This window comes from Ceratotherium simum, chromosome 25 (assembly GCF_057802395.1).
Source record: "Ceratotherium simum simum isolate JZ-2026a chromosome 25, ASM5780239v1, whole genome shotgun sequence".
In the NCBI taxonomy this organism is placed as follows: domain Eukaryota; kingdom Metazoa; phylum Chordata; class Mammalia; order Perissodactyla; family Rhinocerotidae; genus Ceratotherium; species Ceratotherium simum.
In genome coordinates, this window is record NC_141924.1 from 27,161,782 (window position 1) to 27,183,565 (window position 21,784).

General features: G+C 38.9%; 1 protein-coding gene across 3 annotated transcripts in view; it reads left to right on the top strand.

Annotated features, from left to right (window-relative positions):
• FGD6 (FYVE, RhoGEF and PH domain containing 6) overlaps positions 1-21,784 on the top strand; it is a 110,802-nt gene that overhangs the window by 82,664 nt on the left and 6,354 nt on the right. For all 3 annotated transcript variants that reach the window (XM_087449090.1, XM_087449089.1, XM_014779992.2), the window contains 11 exons: positions 3,076-3,134; positions 3,218-3,289; positions 4,004-4,072; positions 4,597-4,680; positions 5,468-5,547; positions 11,898-12,000; positions 12,490-12,636; positions 13,446-13,548; positions 16,154-16,281; positions 19,976-20,104; positions 20,894-21,042. In XM_087449090.1, coding sequence (XP_087305216.1) covers positions 3,076-3,134; positions 3,218-3,289; positions 4,004-4,072; positions 4,597-4,680; positions 5,468-5,547; positions 11,898-12,000; positions 12,490-12,636; positions 13,446-13,548; positions 16,154-16,281; positions 19,976-20,104; positions 20,894-21,042 — 1,123 coding nt within the window. The remainder of the gene's footprint in view (positions 1-3,075; positions 3,135-3,217; positions 3,290-4,003; positions 4,073-4,596; positions 4,681-5,467; positions 5,548-11,897; positions 12,001-12,489; positions 12,637-13,445; positions 13,549-16,153; positions 16,282-19,975; positions 20,105-20,893; positions 21,043-21,784) is intronic.

The window sequence follows — 21,784 nt, forward strand, 5'->3', positions numbered from 1 at the left end:
AACTCTATTTTAGGCAGATTAAAATAGAACTAGGTAAAAGGGTAAAGTGCTGCTGGATGCAGGTAAAATTATGGGGACGAGAGAGGCCCATGGCCAGGCAGCCATGGGAGCCAGCCTCCTGAGAGATGGACCCAGCATGCTCTGGGGTCAGGAAGCTTCATCCTGCTGTGCCCAGTCACTCTGTGCCGGTGCTAAATTCACCTTCTCTAGATGTCCATTGCTTTCAAAAGCTGGGATTGGACCAATTGATCTGCAAGATCCTTTCAAGCTTTAAAATCATGAGTCCATGAAGTGACCAAACTACACAGATCAGGGATAAGGTCTAAAATAACATTATTTGGGGACTGTTTAATGATGGGCATTAGCCTTACCACCCTTCCTCCCGGCACCCCCAGTAGTACTTCAGGGAAATAGTCCATTACAATACAAGACACTCATTGGTATTCATGGGATAATCCACTGTGTGTGTCTGTGTCTGTCTGTCTGTCTGTCTGTCACACAGACACACACACATACACACAAAGATTAATTCTGTTCAGGATAGTGGTGTTTGTTTCTATTTATCCCCAAACTACCTCTTTCAAATGTCATAGATATATCCCTGGTTCTAATCTGCAGAAACACATAAATCCATGTCCACCCCATTAATTTTATGAATTTCTATCATGTTCTTGTGCATCCTTTCCATTTTCAGATTACATAGCTGGAAAGGTTTTTAACCCATTTTGTAGAGATTCTTATTCATTTTCTTATTCATTTTACTTCTCCTTCTCTGACATCTTCTATTTGCAAGTGTTATGCTTTTAAAGGTGCTTTCTTAAAGGTCAGGTTTGGAGTAGGGGATATGACATGCTTCTTATTATATGGACATATAATCTAGTTGAAGAAAAAAGTCTGTAATACGCATCAGATAAGGAACAAAGCAGATGCACTGAGCAGTACAGAATCATTTGGAAGAGAGAGGAAAGTGTGAAGATTGAAGAGGCAGAGCTTTGCTTAGAGAGAAGTTGGACTAGAGATGAGTGGAAGGTTGGACAAGAGGAAGAGTGGGCATTCCAGATCAGTCTGTCTCATGAATATAAAAATTTTAGACAGACCTTAGCAAGTAGGGCCTCAAGAAAACATCTGTCCCAGAGCTTCTACCTTCAAGGAAAACGAGATATTAGCTCCATGTTACAGATAAAACAAATACAGGGCCAGAGATTAAGGAGCTTGTTTAAGGGAAATTACACACTTGAGCAAAGACATGAGTTAGAATAAGCAGCTAACAGTGAGGTGCGCTGTATGGCCAGAGGCACGGCAGTAAAATGGTGAGCAGCTGTAGAAGAGATTGCCCAAGGATGCGGGAAAATGAGACAAGTATACCTTTGGAAGGTGGGCAGAAGAGTTAAAGGAACAGAGTCACCAGGGCCTCTTAAAGGGATGGCGTGGGAACGTAGGATTGCAGAATGGATGGGAGAAGGCAGAGCTTGGAGGCCAGCTGACCAAATAGCAGCAGCTTTGTCATTTCATCCATTCTTTAAATCCTAAAGCTTTTCTCTCTGTGCACTGGGAATTCAAGCAGGCCAGAAAGCAAGGAATGTGTCCAGGGTCACCTCTTGAGTTTCTGCTATGATGAGTGCCAGGTACAGTAAATTCTATAAAGAAGTACTGCTTTCCTTTAATAATAGTGACAATAATACATGTTTAAAGAATATAGAGAGCCAGTCCTGGTGGCCTGGTGGTTCAAGTTCGGTGCACTCTGCTTGCGCGGCCCGGTTTCAGTTCCCCAGCGGGGAACCACACCACTCATCTGTCGGTAGCCATGCTGTGGTGGTGGCTCACATAGAAGAACTAGAAGGACTTAAAACTAGAAGATACCACTATGTACTGGGGCTTTGGGAGGAAAGAAAAAAAAAGAGAAGATTGGCAATAGATGTTAGCTCAGGGTGAATCTTTCCCAGCAAAAAAACGGAAAAGAAAAGGTATGCTCAGGTCTTCGAAGGACCTGACAATGTAAAAAAAAAAAAAAGAATATAGAAACCTCCAGGGTTGGTCCCAGAAAGAGAATCTCTTGGTAGGTTCTAGTAGCTAGACCAAAAAACCTCAACCCCTTTCCAGAAATTGACCTTTTTTTAAATAATGCCTTCCTTGATGATTACTGTCGCTGCCACACCAGCCTCAGGAGAGCATGCTTCCCTTCCCTCTTTAACATTCCACCGGTTTTTCTCAGTGGGAGTGCTACTGTCATGTTTATGGGATGACCTCTTTTGTGTGGCTTTCTAATTAGTATTACAGGATGTTTAGCATCCCTGGCTCCCACCCACTAAAGGCCAATGGACCTTCCCAGTCATTGTGACAACCAAAAATTGTCTTTACACATGTCCAGATGTCACTAGGGGAGCACTGCTGTCTTGGGTTGAGGACAACTGTAGCTCAAAAGGGGACCAAGTGCATACTTTTTCCTTCGTATCTAGTTACAAAGATGACAAGACTGGAGGCATTCAAAATCACTTTGCTAAAGGCAAGGGGTTAATAAAAAGAATAAAACACAGATGAAGCTAAATAACCCAGCTCACAAAATAATGCATGTAATTTCCTAAGGTCTAATACGCTTCCATGTGGCGTGTCTTCCCTCTTGGGATCAAACTAAGAGAAGGCAGCTAAGCCCTGACCCTCTTAAATAGTCACTTGTCATAGTTCTGGTTCCCTATCCCAGGATCCGTCTCTCCTAAGGCAGTTTATACTGGAATGGGCCTTAGCTTCCAGGTGAAATCCTACCCTTATCCTTATAAGCTTCAACAGGATAATCAAAGCTCAGCACAAAACAACCCTGACATTCATACTATTGGTACACATGGTCTGTAATGTGTCTTTAGAGTCTGACTCATTTTTTTCCATAAGTACTGTTTTTGCCTAGTTTTCCTTAGTTTTGCCCTCATTGAACCTCATCGTCTATATTTTTGCCTACTCACAGTTAACCGAGCTCCTCCAGTAGTTGGTTGCTATGAACTAGCTATCTTGTCGTCTGGAATTGCTTGATGTTGCAATTCATTGGTAATGACCAAATGTCCCTTCTGTCCCTGCATGTTTTAGATGCCCTTGCTGTTGTTATAGAGGTAGCCAACCACGCCAATGACACCATGAAACAGGGAGTAAGTATCTTGATTTCAGTGGCTGGTGTACTATTGAACCTGGGAGCCTGAGCCTTCATATGCTCTACATTCTCTTTCTGTAGGATAACTTTCAGAAGCTTATGCAAATTCAGTACAGCTTAAATGGACACCATGAAATAGTGCAGCCTGGACGGGTAAGTGTTTTAGACTGCCTTTTGCAAATTTAATACAATGCATTTAGGCTCCATTTGTAGGTATTTTTCATTTCACTTATGAAAATAGGTTATTTGTTATTGTTACTCTTCATTGACCCAATCTGGATCAACTAAGTTCATTCTATCCATTCAAAACAGTCACGATTTAAGTCACTGTGACAAGAAGTCCAATTCAATTAGGAAAATGGCAAGGGACCCCACAGAGTATCTGATTAAATAGGATCATTTTATTGTGTAATACTGGCTGACCTCATGCAGCTTTAATGACAATTTCATTTAAAATTTTTAATGTAAGAGAGGATTATGAGGGGAGGGAGAAAATTGGTACGTCGATGCTCCTCATAGAGCACAGAAGTGGCCTGGGGAATGAATTCAGGAAAATTACAAAATGCGATTGTCAGGATGTTGGCTATGCCTCAGGATCAAGTACACGCTCAGTCAATTACATTTCCGACCACATAGTACCCCTGGGGCCAATATTGGATTTATGAAACTCTGCTGGCTTGTCCAATTCCTAAATCACTTATAGGGTTTAAAAAGAAACCATGAATGTAAAAAGTTGCAGGGAAACTATGTCTGCCCAGCCCCCACAAAAAAAATTCTAGGAAAGTTGAAAAGAAAAATATATGTATACGTATACTGCAGTTGTGTTATGATGGTAGGACTAAATGAGTGTTTGTTTGGATGAATTAGATTTTTCTCAAAGAAGGAATTCTGATGAAGCTATCTCGGAAAGTCATGCAGCCCCGAATGTTTTTCCTGGTAAGTGGCCATGTGTGTTTCTGATGAGGCTGAGGCAGGGCTAATTGCTTAATGGAAGGAGACATTTGTTCATGACAGATAAGCTGAGCACATTCAAATAGCAGTTTTAGTGGGATCTTTGACTGGCTGTATTGCTTATTTGCATTTTAAGTATAGGAAGCAAAGTCTTGTATGATGCATAGCCAGAAAATTATTTCCTTTTTGAATTTAGTTTCATTTCTAATTTGGAAAAACTGATTCAATCAATTTTTTATTTAGGCAGATTGTAATACCTTAGTGGGATTTAGAACTCAGAAAACATTAAATTTGTTACAAAACTTGGAAAGAGAGCACATTTTCTAGAAATTGCCTTTTTAATAGTGTTCTAACAAAACATTCTAGGTGGTTCTAGTTTATGTAAGTATTTTATTCAGAGAGCTTTTAACAAAGAGGTAATATTTTTCCTTTATTCCTGTGTCTTGTCAATATCTTTGTAGCTGAAATTTGTTTCTTTATTTCATCCTATGAAATGTTTCTACTTTCAGTTTAATGATGCCCTGTTGTACACAACACCGGTGCCATCTGGGATGTATAAACTGAACAACATGCTCTCATTGGCTGGAATGAAGGTCGGTGCATCTGCTAGAGGATTTTTTTTTACCCAAATATATTTAGAGCAAAAGCCCTACGATCTTTCTTTCTCTCTTCCTTAACTCTTCTTTCTCCAGGTGTGACTATTCATGTCTTTGTTTATTCATTCATATAGTCATTTGTTCACTCATACGTTAATTTATTAATCACATTTAGTGAGAACTACTGTAAACAAAACCCGGTAATAGTTTTGGCAAAAAATACGAAGATGAATTAAGCATGATTCTTTTTGTCTCCGCCCCTACCCCAGTCCTCCCAGAAGCTTAGCAACTAGTTGGGAAGATAATACGCTACACATACATAAATACCTATAAAATAGACAGTAATAAATGTCACTATAAAGCCACAGTTAAAGTTTTGGAGAGTTCAGAAAATAAAGAACATGCAGCTTTTGGTGGGACATGGTGGGGGGATTGGTGGCAGCTAGGAAAGAGGGAGAATTCAGAAAGTCTCTTTGGAGGAAGAGCCAAGAGCCTTAAGGAATAGGTCACATTTGGCCATGCTGAGATGTGGGGAAAGGCGTTCCAGGTAGAGGGAATAGCATGAGCAAAGGTCTGGAGGTGGGAAAGTTGAGCGTATGTGTATGTAGGTATTTAAATTCGTCTGGAGCATAGAGAAGAGGAGGGAGAGTAGTAGTAGATAAAGCTGGAAGTGAGGGTTGGTGGTGGATGTCAGCAGCCCGGGCGTTGGGCAACTGTAGCTATGCTTCAGAGGTGAGATTTTCAATAGGATGAGTTTTGCTCGAATTGTTTTGCTTTCTTTCAGGTCAGAAAACCCACCCAAGAAGCATATCAGAATGAACTAAAGATTGAAAGTGTAGAACGTTCCTTTATCCTCTCAGCCAGGTAAATTTTAAAAATAGGTATAGATGAACATTTGCTCATATTACAGTGCCAGGCATCTCTAGCGTTTATTCCATTTAGATTAACTACTGGACTTATTTTTTTTCTTCTTCTTCTTTTCTTTCCTAATACCATGCAGTTTACTCTTGATTTAACATGTAGGTAAAATGTCTGAGAGCTGATGATAAAAACGTTCCTCTGAGTAGAATAATGATGCCGCAAAGTGCTTTGTTGATCATTCTTTTAAAGTGAATATTTCAAATCTTTTTACAGTGACACATAATGTTTTTCAAAACATCTAGTGCTTTATAGTTTACTAGGAAGTTTGCATGTAACATTGAAAGATCATCACAACTCTACAAGTAAGTGTAATCTCATTAAAAATGAAGAAGACTAAGTTACAGAAAAATTGATTTGCTGTCTTAAGGATACATAGCTGGCAAAGTCAGGATACAAATAGAAGTTTTTTGCTTTTAAGTCTATTGTTATTTATGATACCACCTTGCCTCAGACTGGAACGTACTGTGACTTATGTGTAAATCAAAATATATGATCATAATATAAATCAAGTGCTAAGGAAATCTGAAGCTGTATGACTCATACATGTACATTATTGAGTTATTGGCTGAGTGGCAGAAGTGAATGTTTGGCAGGATTTGACTGGTGAAGGGAGAGAAGCCAACAGCCGTAGCATGCTTCACTGCTGGATCTGGGTAGCAAGTCTGGGTGGCTCTCAGACCTAACCTTTGATGTAATAAAAATAGTGGCAAACACTTTTGTAGCACTTAACTTTGTGCCAGGCACTTTCCTAAGCACTTTCTTTGTATTAATTCATTAAATCTTCACAACAACCTTTTAAGGTAAGTTACTACTATTATACCCATTTTATGATAAGAAAAGCCACCCAGCAGTTAAAAGTAACAGGGCCAGGATTTGAACCCAGGCAGCCTGCTTCCTGCTATGTCCATACGACTAAAATCAACTAGGATCTTAGTAGCAGCTAGAGTCGTAACTGGAACCATTTATTTCTCTGCATCAGGCACAGTGCTACACGTTTTATATTTTCTCTTTTAATTTCCATGATAGCTAGTGAAGTAGGTATTGTCTTGACCTTCCAGATGAGAAAAATGGAGGCTCGGAGCAGTTTCATAACATGTGCAAGGTTATACAACCAGTAAGCAGTGGAGCTGAAAATTGAACCTAAGTGTATCTGACACTGAAGTTCATGCTTTTAACCATTAAAGTATTGCCTGTGTTCATGGATGTCAAGGACTCAGACCAAATATCTGACTTCTCAAAATCAGAGGACCCCAAGAGCAGCTCCCTGGGTTATGTCACTCTTCTGAAATGGAATAGCCACTGCTGCCTGACACCAGATCTCAGGATGACAGGAGAAGACAAATACTTGTGTTCAGGGTTTGTTGAATGCTTACCAGCTACCAGCCAGAGCAGCAACTTCCTGGGAGGTTCCCGAAGCATCCTCCAGATCAATATTTGAGAGTAAAAGTAAACTCTTGATGACAAGTCCCTATACATCATGCTCCTGGCAAATATTTAAGCTTGGTTCTTACCATCTTTTTTTTTTTTTTTTGAGGAAGATTGGCCCTGAGCTAACATCTGCCAATCCTCCTCTTTTTGCTGAGGAAGACTGGCACTGGGCTAACATCCATGCCCATCTTCCTCCACTTTATATGGGACACCGTCACAGCATGGCTTGACAAGTGGTGCAGTGGTGCATGCCTGGGATCCGAACCGGCAAACCCCAGTCTGCCGCAGCAGAGCGCACGCACTTAACCGCTTGCGCCACCGGGCCAACCCCTAAGCTTGGTTCTTAAAGTCAAGAAAGTTAGTTTCGAGGATCCAAAGAGGAACTGCCTATAGGAAAGTCAAGTTTTCAACTGCATTTAAACTAAGTGCATTTCCTAACTAAAAATGCACTTTGGTGAAAACAAAATTCTGTTTTATTAAAAATTAAACAATTCAGGAAAGGATGATAAATCTTTCTTTCTTTGGTTGCCTGTCAAGTCAATATTTGGATGCCCATGTTTTTCCAGATCCACCTCCTAGACCTTAGTAAAGTCATTGGATTTTTAAGTGTGATGGGAAACCATCTGACGATTTTAAACTAAAAATTGGTATGATCTAATTTATATTTTCCAAAGAGCACACTGCCTGCTTTGGAGAAGATAGACCATCAGACACTAGAGTAGAAGTTGGGAGACCAGGTAGGAGGCTGTAGATGATGGTATCTTGGACTAGAATGGTAAGAATTGGTCAAAATCAGGTAGAGCCAATAGGATTACTACTGATGGATTGAATATGAAGTATGCAAGAGAAATGATAAAACCGGAAAGTTCTTGATAAAGGAAAAGTAAATTTCCAAGGGAGGATTAAGGTGGAATGGGGGAAAGAGAACTAATACATATTGAATGCCACCAGTGCACCACGCTGTCCTTCCAAATTCCCCCAACCACAGTGAGGCAGGTACTACATAACATGTAAAAAGGAGACAAATAGGCCTCTTGTGATCTGGTTCCTGTCTGCCTTACCAGCCTGATCTCCTTTCATTCACTCTCCCCTGTCCCCACCCCCACCAAAGCATGGCATGTTCCATCAGTATGGATCTGTTTATGATTCTCCATGCATGCCAGCCTACTTTACATCCTTCTGCCTTGCACAGGTGGCTACCTCCACCTGGAATTCATCCCTTCATTCAATAAGCAGTATGGAGCCTTTGCCCTGGGCCAGGCATTTTGCTAGGCATCCGGATACAGTGGAGAATTAAAAGGGCCCTTCCTTCCCTGAGCTTACAGTTCATTGGGGAAGACATACACTTAGCAAATATTAACACAATCAATTATTATTGTAATTAAGTAGTACACAGGAAAACTACCAGTAGTACCACAGGAGAATTACTGCTATGAGACTGTAAAACAAGAGAACTCGAGCTAGATTTGGTGGAGAAAGGGCAGTCAGGGATAGCTTCTCTAAAGACCTGCTGTGTCTATTGAGTTATGAAGGATAAGTAGGAGTTGGGTAGCTAGGCAAAGGGGAAAGGAAGAGGCTCCTGATCATTAGGAATGATGTGTACAAAGGTCCTGACATGAAAAGGCCATGGCGTATTCAAAGTGAAAGGCCAGTGTGGCATGAACGTAGAGAATGAGAGGGAGGGTGACCCAAGATAAGCCTGGAGGGACAGGGAGAAAGATATGCAAAACCATCTTGTGGGTTTTGGTCTTTAGCCTAAGAGCAACAGGAAACCACTGAAAGGTTTATACAAGGGAATGATGTGATTAGATTGGCATTTTTAAAAGAATATCTGGTTGCTGTGTGGAGAATGGTTTGGGAGGGGAACTAAAAAGAATGACTAACTGGACATAGGGGATGAGAGGCATTAAGAGTGAGTCTCCAGCTTGTACAATGTATTGGGTGGTGGTGCATTCTCTGTGATAGGGAACACTGGGAGAGGAACAGCTCTGGGGGAGAAATCAGGAATTTAGTTTCGGTTGTGTGTATTGAATGTGAGGTGCCTATGAATCATCAAAATGGAGCCGTCAAGGAGGCAGTTTATGTAAGGATCTGGATGTCAGAAGGAAGCCTGGACTAGAGGCATGTGTTTGGGAGTCATCAGCTTAGAGATGATAACCAAAGCTGGGAGACTGAATGAGGGTGTACAGAGAGACTACAGAGTTCCCTGTCCAACTCCTGTAATTCCTCCAATCCCAATTTAGTCATCACCTCTGCAAAGCCTTCCCTGCTACCTAAATAAGGTAATTTACAACTTCTATGTTATTGATGTACCTCACATTGATTATGTTATCTGGTAACTACTTGTTTTTATGTCTCACCTCAATTAGATGTGAGCCCTTACAAGGAAGGTGTATCATGTGTGCCCAGTTCATGGCTTAGTAGCTGGCCCTTAGTAGGCTCCCAGTAAACATTACTGAAATGAATTGAAGTGAAGTGATGTGGCCTTTGGACCTCAGAGTAGCATCCCACAGTTAATACAAGTGGTAAATAGTGTGGCAAGGTCTAACACACCAGAAATCCCTTCTATTAGAGGGTTTTTCCCTTTGGAAATTCATCCCAATCAATCGGAAAATGGTGCTCATATAATACAAATTTGCTTTCTGGTAATGTACACATTCCATAAAGAAAAGAATACTTGGTTTTACCTGTTTTTTGATCCGAGGAAGATGCTGATTGTTCTGCTAACCATGTTAAAAAAGAGAGCTAGAATGTCTCCATTTGATGCTGCAGGCAAATGTGTGTGGTCTGTGAGAAATGTGTTATCAAGAGCTGGTAAACATTGTTTTGGCAGAACCCACACAAGAGAGAGCCAGGAATGATTAAATGAAAGAACAGCATATGTGACATGATTTGCACAGTCGAATCACATTCCACATGCTCCTAGGGCTCCAGAAAAATCAGATGGCCAATTCTCAAATTAGCCATCTGCCTCTCTGCTTTCTGTTACCTCTTCCAGTGAAAAGTAGGGGAGGGAGGGAGAGACTGTAATATTTTATGAATGTTTAATTGGAAGCCTGAGCATATGTTCTCATAGCATAGTTCTTCAGAGAACATGAACGGAGGCCAGAGATGACATGGTGGTGAAGGGTTCAATCCTTAGCCACTCTTGGGTCTGATACCAACTCATCATTTAGTATAGCCTGTTATCCAGAGCAAATTATCTAATATTTCAAATCCTCAAGTTGCCTACCTATAAATGGTGATGGTGGGTGGTAATGCTGGGATTGGTTGGGGGGGTGGGGTGTAAAATTCAATGTATATTCCATGGGGTAGCTCTGAGGTTGAGATGTGATGATATTTGCAAAGCATTTAGCACAGCCGGCTGACATGTAGTAACTGTTAAATAAACGGCAGCTAGCTGGGGCAGTAATAGTAAAGTAGTAGAGGGACTGAGGCAGGTTTTGTTTGGTTTAGAGAGATAAGGGCTGTTTCTATTTTATTTTGTTCTTTGTATATAATGAAAATTTGAGAAATATACCAGTTTAAAATTTTTATTTGTAAACTGGATTTCTACCTTTTAATATCTATATGAGTGCATATTCTAAATGGCACTTAAGCCAATTAGTAGGGAGATACATTTCTGAGAATGGTTATTGTGGGGAAGGCGAGTGGTTTTTTTAGTGTCCTCTTGACCTGCTCTGGGTTCGTCAAAATACAACAAAATATGCCTATTCGTACCATTATTTATGATGGAATTTTTCATTTTAAAAACATTATTTAAAAATTCAAATATACTTAAAATTCAAGTGAATAATATAATGAAACTGCGTATTCAGTCACCCAGACTCAAAACTTATCAAGATTCTGCCACAGATTTTCCTGTTTTTTAAAGTACTTTAAAACAAATTGCAGATATGAGGTCATTTCTCTTCTATGTACTTTAGTATGTCCCTCTAAAAAAATACACATTTTCTTACACAATAACATTCCCATTATTATGATGGGTTTTATTTTATGATGATAGAGTTTTAAATTGTTAAATTCTCTGTCTCTTTTTCTCTCTATATATATACATGTACACATATACACACAGGAAATACCTAAAATGTGGCCCTATTGAGTATGCAAAACAAAATGTGCTGATACCAGTGATGATTCAGAGTTACCACAGAGGTTTTTGGGGAGAGGTGTGATTGCAAAAGAGTAGAACAAAAAATGCCTTTTTCTGAACAGGCTTTCTGCCTATTTGGCCCATTTCCATCTAGATTTGAACCACATATAACTCCTGACGAACTGAGGATAGGAACAGAAAATATGATGGTCTGAATGGGTAGAGGAGCCCTAACAACAACTGTAGGCTATTTCCCTTGTTAACCACTCCTTAAACATCTGTTTATGATAACAAAAATGTTTCCTTTTCTCTAGTACCCTTTCTAGAAATTTTTAATAATATTTAGTAACCTGAAAATATTTAGTATTTTATGCTGTAAATTTGGATTTGAAACTTGATTCCTTGGAATATTTTTAAATTCTAGGATTATGTCTTAGCAAACTCCTTGGTTATATAAATAATTATAGTTATTAATTGTATGAATAGCCCTTAAACCAAACAAAAATACTTTCAAATTTAGGAGACTTAAAAAGTCATTCAATATAAAGCAGGACTTTTGGAAAGAAAAAAAGCATTCTATTTGCTAAAGTGCCATGTGTTCTCTAATGCTGCTCTGATTATTTGTGCATATAAACCTCAGAGTTGCTGCCTGGGACCAGTATTGTTGGAGGGTGGTGGAATCTGTTGCCATGGCAGAAGGAAAAGAAGTAAGAAAAAGGCAAAGGAAAAAAGCTGACATCTGGTTGATGGAACCTTCTTTTGCCCCCAACAGTTCTGCCACAGAAAGGGATGAATGGCTAGAAGCGATTTCCAGGTCAATAGAAGAGTATGCCAAGAAAAGAATCACATTCTATCCTAGTAGGAGTCTTGATGAGGTATTGTCTTTTCCTTCTTAGTTTTTTTCCAGTGCATTTCAAACAGTTTTTACCTTAAAGAAACTTTTCCCAGGGGTTTAGAAAAGCAACATGTGTTTCACAGAAGGATTGGAGATGTGTATATAATTTTAGAGCTAAATATTTATCCTATTAATGTCTAACTGCAAGTCTATGATAGCATATAGCACATTCATATTATTCTAGTTATGAAACCTCATTGTCGAAAATTTAGAAAATACAGTTTAAGAAAGAAACTAATCAGCTGTCATTGCACTGCCACAGGTGTCTTTTTAAGTTAATTTCACGTTAGAGGATTGTTAGAATGTAGATCATCTTAATATCATGAGAACATGAAAAATATAATAGCCCATATTTCATCCCACATCCTTAATGATACCATCAGCATCGTGAGTTACCATTGCCAAATGAAAGGCTTGATTCTGCAGCAGTCAGTGTGCATGGGGATAATCAGAAGTTGTTCTTCTACAGGCAGACTCAGAAAATAAAGAGGAAGTTAGTCCTCTTGGATCAAAGGCTCCCATCTGGATTCCTGATACCAGAGCCACAATGTGTATGATCTGCACAAGTGAATTTACTCTAACCTGGAGACGACACCACTGCCGGGCCTGCGGAAAGGTTGTGCTTTTTAGTACCTCCAGGCTGTACATAATGAGGAAGCGTATTTCCCCTTGTAAACCATTGTGGAGTGGGGGTGGAGGAGATACTGAATCATGGATGGTATTTTCTCTAAATATTTAGGCATGGGGCAGTCTTGTTAGAGAACTTACTCCCTCCTACTGCAATGTTAATTTTCAATGTCAATAATAGACAATTTTCATTAAAAAAAAAAAACTAACCAGTTGACAATTAAACAGACCCTCATATTTACAGACAATTATTTAAACTGCATTTGTCTAGATACTAGGTATTTAATAGGGGGAACTTTTAGTGTTGAAATCATCACTAGTGATGTTTCTAAGTCTTCATGACCTCATTAGGAAAATGAGCATAGTCACAGTGACATCAAGGAGTTACCGTAAAGATTAAACGGGGTTTTATTTAGAGAGCATTTAGTACAGGGCCAGACGCTAGGTAGAGGTGCAGCAGAGGTGGACGTGTCTGCAGCAGTGATGTTGACAGATGACGATGATAAATACAGCTAACACAGGAATATTGCACGCCGGCACTGTTCTAAACATTTTGTATACGTTAATTCCTTTAGTATATTATTTTATGTAGCAAGCACTCTATTAACCTGTGGCCTCTTCATCTTCAAGTGTGGTATTGTGTGTGAGTTCACTACAGGCCTGAACTCCATAGAGTTGTTATTGAGATTCTGTGATTGTGAAAGGTTTTGGAAAGTAGACAGCTCTATAAATTGTAACATACCTGATGGTTTGAATACAAAGGTTATTCTAAATGAAATACTTCCAATGTGTTTTCAGATTGTATGCCAAGCTTGTTCATCAAATAAGTATGGCCTAGATTACCTGAAAAATCAACCAGCAAGAGTATGTGAACATTGTTTCCAAGAACTGCAGAAATTAGGTAATATATAAGTAAAGATTTAACCGAAAATTCCTTTATTCCCCAGATGCTTTTAAACAACCTTCTGAAAGAATCATCTTAGACACATGAGTAATATGATTGGTGATACTCATCTGAAAATATTAAGCATTTTGCTGTCTTAACTTAGTTAAGCTTTCCTAACTCATATTTTGTGGTAATTCCAACAGAAGTTGGACTGAAATTTATTTTTACTCTGAAAACAGTTTTGCTAAAAGTACTAATTGTAGAAATGTAATTATAGGATGAAATGCTTAAAAGAGTTACAAGGGAACTTTAATCAAGTAATTTTGAAGTTTCTAGTTTCACAACTGTATGCTCATTACAAATCATTTTTATCTATCTGTAAAGTACTTCTCTATAGAAATATACTAGCTGGCACTTTGTTAGCCTAATTCTAATCCCCTGGACTGATTTAGTGAGGTTTTATTGTACATCTAAATGTACAGCTTTTGGGGGCCAGCACCGTGGCTTAGCGGTTAAGTGCACGCGCTCCGCTACTGGTGGCCCGGGTTCAGATCCCAGGCGTGCACCGATGCACCGCTTCTCTGGCCATGCTGAGGTGGCATCCCACATACAGCAACTAGAAGGATGTGCAACTATGACATGCAACTATCTGCTGGGGCTTTGGGGAAAAAAAAGGAGGAGGATTAGCTCAGAGCTGGTGTTCCTCAGCAAAAAGAGGAGGATTGGCATGGATGTTCCTCACAAAAAAAAAAAAAAAAAATTAAAAATAAATAAATGTACAGCTTTTTACCAAACACAAAATGATAAATCATATCTGCCCACTCATTATTTGCAGGTATCCCTACAGTTAAGATGAATGCAACCAGCAGGACTGCTCAGTCTGTATTTTGGGAACAGATCTTTAGTTAAATTCCTGAAACCTATAGGATCTTAATTTTAAAAAGATTATCCTTTGCTTCCACGAAGAATAGTTTTTCATCAGCAAATGAGAATATATAAGTGAATAAAACTAGATGATGTGCTATTTCGGAATCCATATAGAGTAAGTTTGTTGTTGTCTGTATACATTTTCCAAGAAGACACATCCATCTAATCCTTTGCCAGCCTTTATGTTCTCCCCTTCGTTCCCTGGGTATGTAATATACACTGCAGGCGTTCAGCATTTGTCTTTGAATCCTCTACCCTCATCATCCACCCCATTTGATCTGTAAATCTTGTCTAATTTGTCTTCGAAAACCTGTCTTTGTCTTGATTTTTTCATCTCAGTCCTAATAAGGCCATCATTATTGTTCATCTGGACTACTGTAATAATTTCCCAACAGGTTTTCTTGCTGTAAATCCTTCCTTCTTGCTACTGCTGGATTTATTTTTCTAAATTCAATCTGCTCATGTTACCACCACCCCCCTGCCCCGGCCTAAAAAGCCTTTGATTTCCCACTGCCAGCAACAGTCCAGGTTCCATAGAACCTGACTTTTTTTCCAGCCTCATTATTCTCCAAATAGATGATATACTTTCACACCTCTCTGCTTTTTAGTGTGTGTGTGTGAGGAAGATCAGCCCTGAGCTAACATCCATGCCAATCCTCCTCTTTTTGCTGAGGAAGACTGGCTCTGAGCTAAGATCTATTGCCAATCCTCCTCCTTTGTTTCCCCAAAGCCCCAGTAGATAGTTGTATGTCATAGTTGCACGTCCTTCTAGTTGCTGTATGTGGGACTCGGCCTCAGCACGGCTGGAGAAGCGGTGCATCGGTGCGCGCCTGGGATCCGAACCTGGGCCGCCAGTATCGGAGTGCGTGCACTTAACCCCTAAGCCACGGGGCCGGCCTCACACCTCTCTGCTTTTGCTGACCTCTCTTCTTCATGGAGTGTTCTCCTCCTCTTTTTATCTGGTAAACTCCTACTTATACCTTAATGGCCAATTCAAATAGCTCATTCTGGGCCGGCCACGTGGCTTAGCGGTTGGGTGTGCACGCTCCGCTGCTGGCGGCCCGGGTTCGGATCCCGGGCGCGTACCGACGCACCGCTGCTCTGGCCAGGCTGAGGCTGCATCCCACGTACAGCAGCTAGAAGGATGTGCAGCTATGACATACAACTATCTACTGGGGCTTTGGGGGAAAAAAATAAATAAATAAAATTATAAAACAAAACAAAACAAATAGCTCATTCTGTTCCCAGCTTTCCCTCAATCTCTGCAGTCAAAATTAATTGCTTCCTCATCTTGTCCTATAGCCCCTTTTCTAGCACTTTGTTCATGGTAATATTATTATTTGGTCTAGTATCTAGATACTAAACAATGTTAGGTTTTTTTTAAAAAGTCAGGAGAGAAGTTTGTTTACTTTTTTAAGTCAGTAGTACGTTAACATATTTCAGAATTCTAAAGGCACAAAAGAGTAATCCTTTCACATGATTTGCAGTTGAAAAAGTATAAAATCATAAACTGGAAAGTATTCCTCTCACTCAGCTTCCAACCATCCATCTTCCTTTCCCAGGGGCCTCAGTGTCGTCAGTTTCTTGAGTATCCTCCCATGGATATTTTATGCAACAGTGTTTATTGATTTGAGTTAAATTGAATTGCAGAATGCTTACCATTGGCTACATAAGTGTGCTTGATTTATTTTAGCTCACCAGCACACCCCTAAGATTGGATCTCCCGGAAATCACAAATCTCCTTCAAGTGCCTTATCATCAGTCTTACATAGTATTCCATCAGGGAGGAAACAGAAAAAAATCCCGGCTGCTCTCAAAGAAGTAAGTGTTTCCATTAAACTTGCAATCTAATGGAGGCTGAATTATTCATACGCATATAGTACACTGTTTTTCATAAAGGAAGATGTCATTTCCCACTACTATTAAGACATGCATTTTAATACTGGTGATGGATGTGGCTGATGCCTGAGAATGTTGCTTCATCTCTCTTGTGACCTGAGTCATTTAGAAAATGGCTGTTGAAAGGTTTGGAGAACATTTTATAACAATGATAGAAAGTGAAGATAACTTGGATACACATGAATTTTTAAAATTACTTTGAAGAAACCCTTATTAGAGGGAAGAAGTCTATAGAATATTTGGGGCATTTTATTAGCATTTACTAATCTGCACAGTTTGTATTTGTAAGCATTGGTTGGTTATATACTGTTGATATCACTGATAGTAGGTTGCCTTTCCTTTAAACTTAAAAGAAAAATTTAAAAAGTAGTAATAGCCTACACAGGTAGACCTACCAGTGACGTAATCCACCGGCACCACTGATATCCTGTACCAATCCCTCAGATTCAGGTGTTCAGTCAGCTAGTGTCAGAAATTGGACAGCACTGCCTTTCTGGCCACTCCCATTTTGATTAGTTTATTAATTGCTTCCACCTGTGCTAGTATTGTGGCCAGCAGAATAGAATTTTAAATTTTGTTCTCTCACTTGGTTACTGTGGAGGTGTTCTATCATGGAAAGTGGAAGCAAACAACTCTAAAAATTTGACCAAGATCATGTTTCTTATGTAACGTTGAGTGTATTCCATTATGGCAATTGAAATAGTAGAAAGTGATTTATAGCCAATCTCATGAAATAGTAAGAATAGGACTTAAAGTTCTAATTGCCGTGAAACTGGTCAAGACAATTTAGTGAATATCTCTGAACTGTCTCTTCCATCACTCAGTTCCTGAGTCTAAATCTACATTCAGAACTTTAAGGTTCTTAATCAACTGAAATAGTTTTCAATTCTGTGTAATTTTTCACCTCTCCATGCTGATATCACAGTTTATATATATAATTCTTATATTTGCTCCCCTCCCCAGTCTAAATTCCACAGCATTGGTTCCAAAAGTCTTTATAGCCTCGACTAGACTCACTCTAACACCAGTCCCATTTCATACATCTTTGCACCCAACCACACAAACAAGCCTTCCCCTTTCATACCTCTGCTTCCTGACTGCAGCCATGTCTTCCTTTACTACACTGGTTCTCAAAGTGTCCTCCAGAGGAGCAGCAGCAGCGTCACCTGGGAACTTATTAGAAATGTGAATTCTTAGGCCCCACCCACGATCTACAGAATCCGAAACTTTAACAAGCACTCTTGGTAATTCAGATGTATGCTCAAGTTTGAGAACCACTGCTTTACTCCTTTGCAGTCAGACTGAGGAAATTAATTTATCTGTTAAAGTGCTGTATAAGTCAAAGTATTCTTCTTGGGAAGCTGTGTTGTCTTTTTTTTTTTTTTTTATTGAGGTGAAATTCATGTAACATATAATTTACCAATTTAAAGTATACAGTTCAGTGGCATTTAGTGTATTCACAATGTTGTGCAACCACCATATTGCCCTAGTTTCAAAACTTTTTCATGACCCCATAAAAACACCCTGTATCCATTTAAGTAATCAGTCCCTATTCCCCCTCCCTCCATCCCCTGGTAACCACTAATCTGCTTTCTGTCTCTATGTATTTGCTCATTCTGGATATATCATATAAAAGGGATCATACAATGTGTGATGTCTGAATAATACTCCATTGTATGTATATACCACAATTTATCCATTTATCTGTTGGTGGACATTTGGGTTGTTTCCACCTTTTGGCTATTATGAATAATGCTGCTATAAACATTTGTGTATAAATTTCCGTATGGACATGTGTTTTCATTTGTCTTGGGTATGTACTTAGGAGTGGAATGCTTGCTCATATGGTAATTCTATGTTTAACTTCCTGAGGAATTGGGGAGTTGTGTTCTTATTCCAGTAATGTTCAATATACTTTTAGAAAGTCCTCTTTTTTAGAATTACATTCAGAGCCTCAGTACCCTTAGTAATGGAAAGCTATGTCTCTTGAGCTGGCTTTGATTTATTTTTTAAATAATCAAATCATTGGAAGGAATGTTTTGTGAATCAGTTAAGTGATTAAGCTGGTTAACATCAATTTTATTTTTAAAAAGATAATAGAGGATTATGCATGACTATTCAGTATTGTGAATAGTCTTGATCTTCTTGTGTGGCTAATAAACTAATTCTAAAATATTCCAAAAGAGGAATGAACAAAATATTTTAAGCAATGATAGTAACACTTACATAAGTACATAGTAGTATCCCAAAATTATCCCACAATTACAATGTAATTGTAAGTGAAATCTTACTTGAATGTAAACATTCTAGTTTTTAAAAAATTACTTAGGAATGTTATACACGGATTTTATTTGTTTATACAAATTTACAAGCACTTAACACATATTTCTAATTTAATTTTAGATATTAAATTTTCCACTAAATATATGTCATCCTTTTTATGAAACATAAGAAATTAATAGAAATAATACATGATTAAAGATATACTTTTAAAATTCATAGAGCCCACCTGTATTAGTTTTCTATTGCTCTGTAACAAATTACCACAAACTCAGTGGCTTAAAACAACACACAGTTATTATCTCAGGAGTCCAGGCATAGCTTAGCTGAGGTCTCTGCAGGACTGCAATCCAGGTGTTGGCCAGTGTAGAGTTCTCATCTGGAGGCTGATAGGGAAGGCTCCGCTTCCAAGCTCACTCAGGTTATTGGGAGAATTCATTTCCTCGCAGATGTAAGACTGAGGGCCGTGGCTTCTTACTAGCTTTTGCCTGGAAGTTATCCTCAGCTCCTTGCCACATGGCCCCCCCAAGATCGCTGCTTACGTCTCCAAAGCCAGCATGGGAGAAAGTCTCTAGAGCCAGTCTGCTAGCAAGATGGATAACATAACTTAACATAATCATGGGAGTGACAGCTCGTCACCTTCACCATATTCTGTTGGTTAGGAGCAAGTCACGGGTCCTGTCTCCTGTCCGGGGGAAGAATGTACAACAGTGTGACTCTCAGGCAGGGGTCATGGGGAGCCATCTTGAGAGTGTTCACTATACCACTAAGGCAGCAATTCCTACACTTGGCTTTTTATATCTCTGTTGTTCCTATGTTAAAAAAAGAGAGAAGTTTCCTATTCCTATTCCTATTCTAATAATAGAATCTTCTATTTACTTTTTTGTTGATAGTTTTTAGAAGTCTAAAAAGTTATTTCAGGAACACAAGTAAAGGTTTAAGTAATTTTTCCTAATACCACAAAACAAGAAGAGCAATAACAACATATACAGTCTCAAAAACACAGCTTTAAAAAGCATTGTGGACCTTTGGAATTATTTTCCTTCTCCTTGCAACCCAGAGAACACTGGTGGACCCACAAAGAAACACACACATGCAAGCACAGTTAAACCAGGTAAAATTCTAGAATCGCTACTAAAAAGAAGGGTTTTATGCTCATGGTAAAGGCAGTATTCAATTTGTATGGTGGCAGACTTTGAAAATAAACCAATTCATTCTGAAACACGTTACTCTTATGGTTATTGCTTTCAGCACCAATGATCAAAAGCAATTTTGTTATTTAACATTTGTTTTTGTCGGAAAACCATTAAACTGTATATGGGGTTTACTTGTCTAGGTATCAGCAAACACAGAAGATTCTTCTATGAGTGGCTACTTGTACAGATCAAAGGGCAGTAAAAAACCTTGGAAACACTTGTGGTTTGTCATAAAAAACAAAGTGCTATATACGTACGCTGCAAGTGAGGTAAGGTCTGAAAACTAAAGACGAATATTTGGGATCTTGTTTTATAATGCCAACTGGAAGTAATAATATTTATTTAATCTGTTTGGTGTATGTTTTTTGTTTTGCTTTTGGAGGGGGAGATGTTGTGGTTATTTTTAATGTGAACAGTGTCCCTGCGCTGTACCTAGAGAACTCTTACTCAAAAGGGTTAGGAATTTTCCATGGTATTAAAATGTAAGTTTCCTGTCATGTGACTACTACTTCACTAAAGGCAGAGGTTCTTGTCCTTTCTGCCAGGCTTTCTTGGATGACAGTCCCTTGACTATCTCCAGATTGTATTGATCAGGCATCAGTGTAGATAAGATAGACTTTGTTTGGGTTATAAACAGTGTCTGGCTGTTTGCTCTAAAACTATCATTTTTCTCCTATCTGATCGTCCTATGTTCCAACATCTTATGAAAACCACTGCTCTAGGGGCCAAGCTTTTCCTTAGTGAGATCTGGGTAAATCACTTACCTTTCTGAGCTATGTTTTCTGCATTCACAAAATGAAAGTAATATAATTACCTATCTCCCGTGGTTGTAGGGACTATAATATGAAATAATATGAAATTGAAAACTGTCTAGCCAGTTTCTGGCTCGTGGAGGGGGCGACTCAATACTGTTGAATAAATGAAAAATGAATAATGAATAAGTTGCTAGAATGTATGTGTATATGAAATTAAATTAGAGCTATATAGATCAAGAGTTCACAAATCTGAATTTTCTATCAATTTAAAAACCCATCTCCCTTTGTGTCTTGTTAAATTAGGACGTGGCAGCTTTGGAGAGTCAACCTTTACTAGGATTCACTGTCACTCAAGTCAAAGATGAGAATTCAGAGTCTAGAGTATTTCAGTTACTACACAAAAACATATTATTTTATGTATTCAAAGCAGATGATGCTCACTCAGCTCAGAAGTAAGTAATTTAGACATATTTTTCTTTTATACAGGAGATTGCAAGTTGTTACTTTAAATGATTGATTTTAAAATAACCTACTTCCATGCATGGGGACAACTAAGAATTTAAATCAGAGATCCAAATGAGAAAGATTTAACATGTTATTCAAACTCTTTAGAATTGTTTTAAGACAGGCAAGAGTATCTGGAATATTTTCTGGAGGCAGAGGGGAAAAGAAAATAGGTAGTTCTGTCCAAAATATTTTGTATACACATGACCTCTGAGGAAGCAGCATGAAGCTGCTCTGCTGAAAGGAAGGGAAGCTGAGGTATTTGACCTCTCCTTCAATGAGGGTAAGAATCTTCCCTTGAAACATTCCAGGACTTTGGCAATCCAGTGATTCAATTGTGCCATGGGACAGCAGGAGTTTGAACAGCTGGTTGCTAACTTACTTCTTTGAGAAAAAGGTCAAACACATTAAGAGGCTCCCATGCTGTTCCCAGTGACTGAGCAGAGGAAATGGATATCATTTTAGATGGTAAAGGCTGAAATAGTCTTTTCAAAATCCCAACAAGAATATTTATTTAGATGTCATGAGGTTGCTTAACATAGAGAAGCATCTCTTTGTGAAATCGAGGTCCTTTCTGAACAAAATAGTTCAGTTCACCTTTCTTCCATTTGATTTTTATTTTGACCTCACAAAATATACATTTTTGTTTTCACTAAGGGGTGCTCATGTTTTCTCAGTAGGTTTTAAAAG